This window comes from Myotis davidii, unplaced genomic scaffold (genome assembly GCF_000327345.1).
Source record: "Myotis davidii unplaced genomic scaffold, ASM32734v1 scaffold1, whole genome shotgun sequence".
Classification (NCBI taxonomy): Eukaryota; Metazoa; Chordata; class Mammalia; order Chiroptera; family Vespertilionidae; genus Myotis; species Myotis davidii.
In genome coordinates, this window is record NW_006294681.1 from 10,248,155 (window position 1) to 10,258,830 (window position 10,676).

The following is a 10,676-nucleotide window of genomic DNA, read 5'->3' on the forward strand; positions in this document are numbered from 1 at the left end:
TCTAGAGTTTGGAGAGCTTGGTTGCATATGTGGTTGGAAAAAATGGCACTGTCTCACTGAACAGGTCTCTGTTTACCAAAGCTGGGAGCCTTGGGTTTGATGTGCACACAGCTCTCCCGACTCAGAGTCGAAGTATCATTAATGGATGCACACAGGTCTTTTGAAAAGACCCAGACACAGCTATGCTACCTAATAAGAGGGCTAAACACATAGGTACTTAGCGGTAAAAAAAAGAAAGAAAGAAAGAAAGAAAGGAAGGAAGGAAGGAAGGAAGGAAGGAAGGAAGGAAGGAAGGAAGGAAGGAAGAAAAGAAAAGAAAAAAGAAAGAAAAAAAAATTATGACCAAGACAGAAAAAGAAAATTTGTCATGATAATGGGAAGAATCAGATCTTTGTACTTCCTTAGAGTTATTATTTAGTTTGTTCATTCTTTCTTGCTTCCTTTCTTTCTTTTTTTTTTTTTTTTAAGTATATATAGGAGGAAGGACAGAAATGCTAGGGGCTGAGTGGAAGTGAAGTGGTACCATGTACAGTTCCAAACTCAAGGCCTTTCAAAGGCTCACTGCAGCCCGGGTCCATTTTATCCAGAAGACCATTCCCTCACTCTCTACCAAGCCATACGTGCATCTGTATTTCCACACGCAGGGGAAAAAAAGTTTGCGAACTTCCACTCTGGAATTCTACGGCCCTCCACGTGACCCTCTCTTTCCTGTGTGTTCCAGGGACCCCAGCACCTGTAATTGGGGCACAGGTTCAGAAGTTGAAAGAACACTAATTCCGAGGCGCTGTTCATTATTAGGCCCCATCACCGACCACCGACAGGTCCCAGGCCAGGCAACTGGAAAGCTTCCTACCTTGGAAGCCAGACACGTTTCCCGCGCTGACATCCTCGGGTGGAATCCTGGTTCCCAGGTATTGCTCCTTAGGAATGATGCCTAGTTTGGAATTTTAGGCCACCCGCCACCCCTTTACTAAGTATTAGCCACCTGAACCATACTTGCCAGCATTCAGCCAAACCCCACACATCCCAGGGCGCAGAGGAACAAGTTTCAACAGCACCCTGTGCAATGGCTCTCTGACCCAGGCGATGAACCACAGCCCGCTGGTGGCTCTGCTGTTGTCATTAAGCGGGTGGCCTAGGAGGCCAGAAAGCAAGCTCAGGAGATCACGCCACAAACCCTGCCTCCTTCAGCCTCCCACTCTACCCGCGCCAGGTGCTTAGTCCCTTCTAATTGAAGGGAGGATCTCAATCAGGTCTCTACTCGAAGTGCGGAACGAAATCCATCTCAGGGCATCTTGGGAAATGTAGTCCCTACCACCTCCAGGGGGTCCCCCTGTCCGCTTACGAGACCCCCCAGGAGGGATTTCTTCGCGTGGATCAGCTGAAACCATAGCTGCAGTCCGAGTGTGGAGGGGAGGGCGCGTCCCGCCAAGGACTCGGAGTGTTTTCGCGGGTCGGAGCGAAGGGAGAGAACTACACTTCCCACGCGGCCTTGCGCGGAGCTGGGAGCCGGCAGCCTGTCTGCGTGACCGCGGCAGGTTGGTCCTGGAGCAGATGAGCGCAGAATATTTAGGCGAAAGCGCACGGAGGGGGGTTGCGCGGGGAAGGAGGAGTACCTCGGCCAAGAAAATTATGCATGCGTTAGGGAAGCTGTGAGAGAATGGCTGTGGAAGGTAAGGGACGCTTGGGCATTTTATGCCCCCTCTTAACCCGCGCACCCCAATACACACATCCCCGGTGAATCTTGGGGAACGTGGGGAGGAGAGGAAAGAGGGTGGTGGCGAGCCGGCCCTTTCCTCCTTCACCTCTTGGCGCTCACCTGAGCCACGGAAGGCTAGTAGGCGCTTTATTCAGTTGCTTTGGAAAGACACGTATGTGCGCAGGACTTGGCGCTTGCAGACGAAGTGTCCCTAATGTGAAACGATGTGCCGGAAATGGGGGGAAAGCCTGAGAGTCAGGCAGGAGGTCTTAGCCCCGAGGTGCCCCTTTCGCGGTCCCCTCCCTCTGGGGCCGACTAGCTGGGTGATCAGCGGGGCGGCCACTGGGCAGGGGATGCTCGCTTGCGCCCCACACCTTGGCGAGGACCCCGGCAAGGTGCGTCATCAGGAAGCATGCACTGCGATTGGGTCGAGGAATCCAGGGCCCCTCGTCGTCTGCATAGGGCAGGGGCAGCAGCAGATGTGCCCAAGGGAGTGGAGGTGCCCCTACACCTGTCTCTGTTGATACAACCCTCCCGGGATTTCAAAGTTTACAGAAACGAAATGGAATCAGCCAGGGGTAAAAAGGAGAACCAACCTATTGGATTTGGGTGAATTCACCCCCAAAGACCACCTGCCCCTTTCCTGGTATAGTTCTGAAGCCTTTGGCTTTGCAGTTTGGGCTCAGCAGTCCTGCCTCCTTTAAACTTTCTGGTTGAAAGCAGGGACGGGCGGTTTGTGAGGGATCCCGTTTTCATTTCAGATTCTCTTAGATCGGAACACAGGCTTTCTTGTGGAGGGCAGTTTCTGGGGGGAAATGTGTAGACCAGGCATGGTTGTGATGTCAGATTAGAGGTCAAACTGATAAAATGAAGAAAAAAAAATCATGGGACTAAAGGGAGCCTAGTTCACCTACAGAATTGTGGTTCCTGAGTGTGGCTCAGGTCAGAGGAGAAGGGGTTGGGGCGGGAGGTAGGAAAAAGGGCCTGCCTGCTAGTTGCATCAGGCTTCCTGCCAAGGGGAAATGAGCCTGTTCCTTGTAGACTGGAGGCAAGAAAGAACCATAAGGACTTGCTTGCTTTCCTCTCGGCTCCCCACCCCAGGTGAGAGAAATGAAACTAATTTGACTCTTGCGCTTTATAATTACTTCACCTGAAGTAGCAACAACCCAGCTCCTGGGCACAGCTCCCATGAATGCAGGGAACTACGGCCTTTGGGCTATCTCAGGTTCAGAGATCCCTAGCTGGCCACCTCTGGATATCTGTCTATCTATATCTAATATATTTATTTCTATATTTGTGGTTTTTAATTATATATAACATATATGCCTCTGAAAAGAACAAACCAATAGCCAAAGTCTTTTCTAAGTTTTCTGTGCAAATGTAATAATAGGGTAAAGATCTGGCTTTTTAAAAAATGTATTTTTTTAATTGATTTCAGAGAGGAAGGGAGAGGGAGAGAGAGATAGAAACATCAATGATGAGAGAGAATTATTGATCGGCTGCCTCCTGCATGACCCCCACTGGGGATCTAGCCCCCAACCTGGGCACGTACCCTGACCAGGTATTGAACAATTACCTCCTGGTTTATAGGTCAACACTCAGCCACTGAGTCATGCTGGCCAGGCAAGATCTGGCTTTTTGCATGTTAGAGTTGATGATAAGTGAGACATGATTTCAGATTAAACAAACTGACAAAAAACACACACAAAAAACCAACAAGGTAAAGTTCACCCTGAGCTTGGGGTCAAGGGTATATTGACCTATGAACACCCCTCTACCTACCTCATTCCTCAGATGACATTATTACCTCTTCTGTTCCCCACTTTTGTGTATCCCCAATGAGGGACACTCCACAATGTGCTTGAAAGCAATTTCCTGCTCACTGGAAGAAGTATAGAATTAGTCGTATTTCTTGTCTGATGGGTTATTATACCCACAAAAGCAAGGGCCTTGGAAGGAAATACACATGGACAGCGGATAACTTATAAGGAAGATAAATCTAGTGACTTATTTGGTTAACCTGCCTTTCTAGTAAACAGGAGATCCGGAGTTTGAATCACAATGAGGTCTCCACTTGAAGAATGAAGTAGTTTAAACTTTGGCTACAAATATGATTCCTCTCTTCTCTGGTTTTGCAAAGGCAGTTTTCTCTGCCCAGACTGGGCCCTTCCTGGCTACTTTCATTTGGTCTTTCGACGCTCCCCTGGGAACCTGTCCCAGCCCTCCTTTTTGTCTGCCTTCCAGCACTCTGTCCTATCTATGGGAGGTGCCTTCTGCACTAAGCATCCCTACCCTACACCTGTGCTTGCTTCTGTCCTAACTCTTACCACACTTAATCTCTCTCTCTCTCTCTCTAGACTATGAGACTGTAACCTCTTGGGGATTGGAACCATGCTCTCTTTGACTTTATATTCCTAGCACAGTACCTTACCCATAATAGGTACTCAATAAATGCTCTTGGAATGCATGGGAATAAATGCGCAGAGCTTTTGTAAATGACTCCATGGAGCATGGGACTTGCTTTGGATTCCAGAGTTTGAAGGTAGGGGGCACTTTTAAAGGATGTGCCCCTCTCTTTGGTCTTGTGCCTTGATACTCAACCTTTTAGACTAGTGGTTCTCATCTGAGGGGGCATTGCCCTCCTCAGGGGTGTGTGGATATGTAGGGACTGCTGCTGGGGTTTGCTGTTGGTATTTTGTGTTCATGAGCCAGGGATGTTAACACTCCCTCAAGGCAGGGTCATCACATACAAAGTTCCCAGCCCAAAACCAACTAATGACCAGTGTCCACAAGCTCATTGAGAAACACTGACTCAGAGAATAAGAAATTTTTCCAGAGGAACTGGAATCGGAAATATAATGTATGTTCATCAACACCTGAACTTGTAAAAGTGTTAATAGCAAGTAAGGAGCTCATTCATTTTGTTGAAGCTTGAGTTTAAGAGGAGGAAGAGGTGCCCTTTGTTTATTGTTTGATGGATACCTGATTTGTGTTTTCTTCTTTGAATTTATTGACAACAGCCTACTTCTCTGTTCCCTACCCTGACCAATCAATGCCTTGTTGCACTTATGGGCATCTGGGCACCTTGGAGTTGTGCTTTCTAGCCATAGGACATGTGATGGTCTGCATTCAGATTGGGATTATCTTGGCATCCAATGTCTCTTAAAAAACAACAACAACATTGCATTGTAATAAATTACCCCAAATAGCTGGAGAACTAGGACTGCTAGAAAGAAGGTAGCATGAAGAATTCACAAGGCGATTCACTGTCCATGGATAGACGGTGTGTCCAGTGAGGCATTGTTGAATAACAGAAGTGGGTTGCAGTATTATACAGAGAGAAAAAGAGTGGATTCATTAGGGACTGTGTTGTATTCATCTCATTACTCCAAGATTGGTGCCTGGCACTTAGAGGGCCGCAGTGGTTGTTTCATGAATGAAGTATAAACGTTCCTAAGCAAGAGAAGGGTTTTCCAGACCCCTGTCCCCAATTTATCTCCTTGCTTCATCCACAGAGCTTCAAGTAAAGTGAAGCAGATGAACCTGTACATAGTGTTTCTATTCCAAATCTAATAGGATAGCCACTCTTACTGGCAGAAAGATAATTTCTAATATTCAGCATCCTCCGCCCCCCCCCACCTCCCCCACCCCCACTATGTGAAGATTGCAATCAGAAGGCTATGTGCTCTAAATGACATCTGTGTTAGGGAATCAGAATTTTCCATCTTAAAGTGAACAAATTGACATATCAAATGGTCTCTTGATGAGTTATTCAGTGCTCAGGTTCTACAGTTTTTCTCCTGTAAAAGAGTGAAAAAACTGCCCATTATCAAATATTGTTAAGATATGTAATGACAGCAGCTGAGAATAAGAGCAGATGAGAGAGACACTTGCAGCAGTTGGAAGCAGTTGGAAATGATGGTTCTGGACCCTGCTTGAATTCAGAACTGAGTCACAGAGAGTGACAATAGGAGATAAAAATGTCATGTTTATTGCAAGGCCACATGGGTCATTTTTTCTGGCTTTGGGTTGAATGATAAAGTGGTACTAATATTGTACCTCAAGAGTGAAACTGCCCTCACAGAAGTGCCTATGATACTGACAGCTGGACAGCAGAGAGAATGGGGCTCCCACAGCAGGCAGGGGGACCTCAAGGGAAGGAGGGAGGCCCCAGACACCTGTGTTTCGTTGTCTTCTCCTCTTTTGAGCAAAGCCCATGAGGGCGTGGAGAGAGACCAGAAGTGTCATTCTCATGGCTCTCCCCTTGTAGGACACAGGAAGGAGGAAGATGGCTGTCTTGGTGCCAGCACCCCTGTGTCTTTCGAACTACATTTCCTCGCTGGGAATTATTTGTTGGCACCTCTTCTACTTGGTGGTGGTTTCTGAGGGCGGCAGTGTGTCTTAGGCCTGGCCTATGGTAGACCCTGCATGAAGTTTGTTGAATGAATGAATGAATGAATGAATAGGATTTTGGGTGCTTCTGATTTCCACAGAGCCCCCTTTTACCCCTACGGTAAATTCCCAACTGTGTTCATCTACAGAGTTAGATGTTGTAAAAGCAGTGGGACTGTGGACAAGTTTCCCTAGCAGGTACTTATGGTGTTACTATTCAACTGACTGCTACCCCATTTCACTTACACCAAGGTCTTTTTTACCCTCTTTCTAATTTTTATTTTGTTCCCAAAGATCTGATCCTCCCTCACCAGCAGCATCTATGAACCACTCTTTAGGGCATGAGAGTGGTGGATAGAAGCCCATCGCTGACAATTCCTGCCTAGTGACAGCGGTGGGGCCTCAGACTTGCTGTGGTGGTGGTTCCTGCCACTCCCCTCTCTTCCTGGCTGGGGACCTCACAGCCAGTTCAGACAGGGCTTCAGGCTAACCCCACTGTTGCATTGCCCAGCCCAGCCCAGCCCTTACTAATTCCTTTCAGCCCACCCTTCCTTTCTCATCCTTCTTGCCTTACTCATACGCCAGAAGGAACAAGGGCTGGTGCTAATAACGGGAGATTGTGTGGAACCTTTGCGGGTGTCGCTGTGGTCTGGAATGCTGAGTCACAGTGGGTGCGGTGGGGGACCTGTTACAGGAGGGGCCGCAGGGATCTGAAGCTGGTACTTGAACTCTGGGGAGTGTCAGATGTGCACTTAATGAACCAGGAGAGAGGGGTGGGGGTGGATTGCAAACTCTTCCACTGGCCTTTAGTCAGGTTTTGCCTTTTCTGTTGATAAGCAGTAAGAGTGCTGCCCATGTGCAAGAAACTCTAGTAGACTGAGGCCAAATCTAATAACTAAGGGAGCTTAGCCCACTCTGCCCCACCCCCACCCCCTTTGGTGAAGGAGGCAGAAGCAGATTAGGCTGGATGATATAAGTGCTAAATAAAAGTCCAAGTGGCATAATGTGGGAGGTCTGAGAACAAATGGAGCATTGAGTTCTGGGCTGGATCGGGAAGCCGAACCACGGCAGTAGCGTTTGTGAGCTTTCAATAGGAGATGGATGGGGAAATGGGAAAGGGCATAACAGAGGGGTGTATGTAGAATAGGTTGTACCTAATGGATTTCCCCCCAAGTCCTGGTGGTATGGTGGCTTAGCCCTTTATGGGTAGGAGAGTGAATGAGGATGCTCCTAAGTGGTGTCTGGTACATTCCTTTTCCCACAGGCTCGATCCTCTGCTGAGCCAAATCATCAGCACTCCCAGGCCCAGTTGGATCTTGCCTATAGTCCTCTGGAAAGCAGGGGAGCAAGCCAGGAAGCTTCTCTCCTGTAAATCAGGCCGATTCCTCCCCAGTTTTCTGAAGAGAAATGCAGCAGCTCTACCAGCTCTGAGCTGGCTCAGGAGAGCACACTTGGCTATATTTAGTCTGATTTTACTAAAGTGTGGGTGCAAGTAGCTGCCTGTACAGCTCCATTCCCCGATGAAGAGCACGGAGGGGCGGCAGCTGTCGGGTGACAGGGAAGGCCGCCTCACCCCTCCATCAGCCCTTTTCCAGGGGCACTGGGGCTGGGAGGAGCCAGCTGGCAAGCTCAGTTCCTTTGCTCCCCGGCTGCCCTTGCTGCTGTGGAAGGTGTTTGGTGATGTTCTGCCCAGAAAATCCCACATCTTCAGTGATTTGACAGCTGTTCGTGGACTGGCCATGGGGTATGAGCCTCAGAGCTGTGGCTGACTTGGAGAGCTGGGGCCCAGAATGGGCTCAGGACAGCTCACGTTGCACTGTTGGGGGGTGCATACCTCTCACAGTGCTGTCTTTAAATGTACAGGCTCTGCAGCCAGCCTGAGTGTGAATCCCATCTCTGCTAAGGACCTGCTGGGTGGGCCGAGGCCATTCACTCAACAGCTGGGAGATGCCTTTGCTCATCTATCAAATTGGAATGTTAATAATATTCATAGGCATGTTGAGAGGTTTGTATTAGTGTCAATAAAGCTCTTAGGACCCCTTCTGGTAGTGGCTCAATAAACACTCAGTAAATGTTAGACAAGATGATGGTGATGCTGCTATCTGTCTCTCCTTGTCTTCCTGCCACACGTAAGAAAATATCTAAGTCATTTTTATGGCCCCCTGATGATGTAGCATCTGGTATAATAATAGAAGATACTCAATGAAGGAATGTAGGCTCTCAGAGTTGGGATAAAACCAACAAAATGTACTTGTTAAACTATAAGGCATCCTTACGTTTAAATGTGTCACTTGATTTATAAATTATCTAATTCCTGCAGTTATGAGGTAATAGAGGGAAGTAAACGTATTTATAATGAGTGTATTCATGAGGACTCATCATTTAAATAATTTTTACGCTCCAAAAATTTACCTGCCCTATAACACCCACAATTTTGTAGGCCAGGCTCTCTTTGATAGTCTGATTATCACCCAACCATACAGTACCGTATGTATGTATATTGATTGCACAGAGAAAAGTTAGGTCTTTCAAAAGAGAAACAATTCCATGGACTCTATGGAAGTGACTTTGGAAAACAGGTGGAATCATAAAGCTGTGACTCAATATCTGGCTGAGTTAAACCAGAAAACCATTAAAGAAGAGAAAATTGACATCAGATGCTGACTTGATAGGCACCAACAAAAAAATGTTAAAACCAACTAAGAATTAAAGAAATCTTTGGTTAAAAGTGATACCCTGAAATGTTTTTTGGAGGGGAAATGATCTTTTCAAATGGGCTATGGAAAGTCAAGTGTGAAATGACAAGTGTCTTGTCCTGTTGACATAAATATTATTGCAGAAGTTATATACTTTTTAAGAATTGATTTTTATATGTTTTTATTGATTTCAGAGAGAGGAAGGGAGAGGGAGAGCAAGGTAGAAACATCAATGATGAGAGAGAATCATTGACAAGTTGTCTCCTCTCCCCTCCCCCGCTTTACTGGGGATCAAGTCTCCAATCCAGGGATGTGCCCTGACCAGGAATCGAACCATAACCCTTTTAGTGCACCTGACAATGCCCAACCAACTGAACACCAGCCAACCCAGAAAGTAAAATTTTTTTCACTGGGCAAAGTGTAAAAAAAACCTAGAAAACTAAGATAATTACGGGCATAATTCCAGGCAAAAAGTCATTGTAATTTTGTCCAAAAAATAACCAGATAATTTAAAGTAAGCTTTGTTTTTGTCCTGAATGATCCATGTAATGGCTTTAATTCTCTGGCTTCTTTCACTTTAGTGTAATGCATGTAAGATTCACCCACATCCTTGCAGGTATCAGTAGCTGAGTCCTCCTAATTACTCTGTTTTATTTCATTGAATGGATGTACCACCGTTTATCCATTCACGAAGTACATTTGGATTGTTTCCAGTTCTTGGTAATTGTGAATAAACCACTATAAGTAGGTGCATAAAGGTTTATTTATCTTGTATAAGTAGCTAGGGTGGGATTCTTGAGTCATATACTCCTTTTAACTTTCTAAGAAATGGCCGGCCAGTCTTCCAGAGTTACTGTGTCTCACTCGTTTTTTTCCTCAATGTGGATTTTTGTTTCCTCTGTATTAATCATCTGAACTCACAAAAATGAGAGGATGGCATTAATGGGGACTGTGCAGGCAGTCGGGTGGGATGAGAAGGAAACTCCTTTGCAGAAGTGGGTTCCTTGAGCTGCATGATAGACGGGCAGCGTAGCTATAGCAAACACACACTGGTGCCAGGCCTTCACGCTGGGATATAAGCCTGAAATACCACTTGTTTTGCCTCCAGAAGAAAGCTGTTACATTCCCTTCTCTAATAAAAATAAATAAAAAAAACACACAAAAAACACCAGAATTTGTCATCAAGTTCTGGATATTAATTTTTTGTGTGTGTGGTGGTAGAAAAACAGGTAAGGAAAGCAGCCCAGATGGGGGAAGGGCTTACCTTGGCAGAAAATTAGGCAAGAACATGAAGGCAGGAAGAGGGAGACCATGTCTGAGAGGCCACTAACTGTGAGTTAGAGAGGGGAGTGGCACGGACCTTGACCTGCCCTTGAAAGGAATGGCTTTTGCCTGCCCAAGGGATTTATGGACTTCCTTTAGCAAAGCCTGAAAGGTTAGTTGATTCCATCTCTAGTGTGATTTAAATTTGGAGGTTGGCAGAGGCCAGGTTTGTTTGCTGCCAAGTGTGGTTCTGACTTGGGATTTGGTGTTTCATCAGCTGTCCTTGGGAGGAGTGCTCAGTTCATAGGCAAGACCCATTGTTAGCCACAAATCGGGTATAGGGCCTGACAGCAGAATCTGCTATTGCTTCCAAATGCAAAGGGTAGGCTTGGTTGGGGATACAATTTGGGTGCAAACACACAGGATTTCCAGGATTTTCCATGATCTGTGGAACCAGGGGATAGAACATTGGAATTTGGAATTGCTACTGAACTCCTAGATACATGGTTGCCTTCACTGTAAAATGTTGAGTTCAGGGTTTGTTGCCTTTTTAAAAATGTTTTATTTATTTTTGAGGAGGAGGCACCTGTACATTATATGGAGGTGAAACTATGATATCAACCAGG

General features: G+C 46.4%; 1 protein-coding gene across 1 annotated transcript in view; it reads left to right on the top strand.

Moving 5' to 3' along the window:
* The first annotated feature begins 1,517 nt into the window (after window positions 1-1,517).
* The window catches only part of SAMD12 (sterile alpha motif domain containing 12), a 335,667-nt gene continuing 326,508 nt past the window's right edge, over window positions 1,518-10,676 (top strand). The window contains exon 1 of the mRNA XM_006769102.2: window positions 1,518-1,673. Within this exon, the coding sequence (XP_006769165.1) occupies window positions 1,661-1,673 (13 nt within the window). The 5' untranslated portion in view covers window positions 1,518-1,660. The remainder of the gene's footprint in view (window positions 1,674-10,676) is intronic.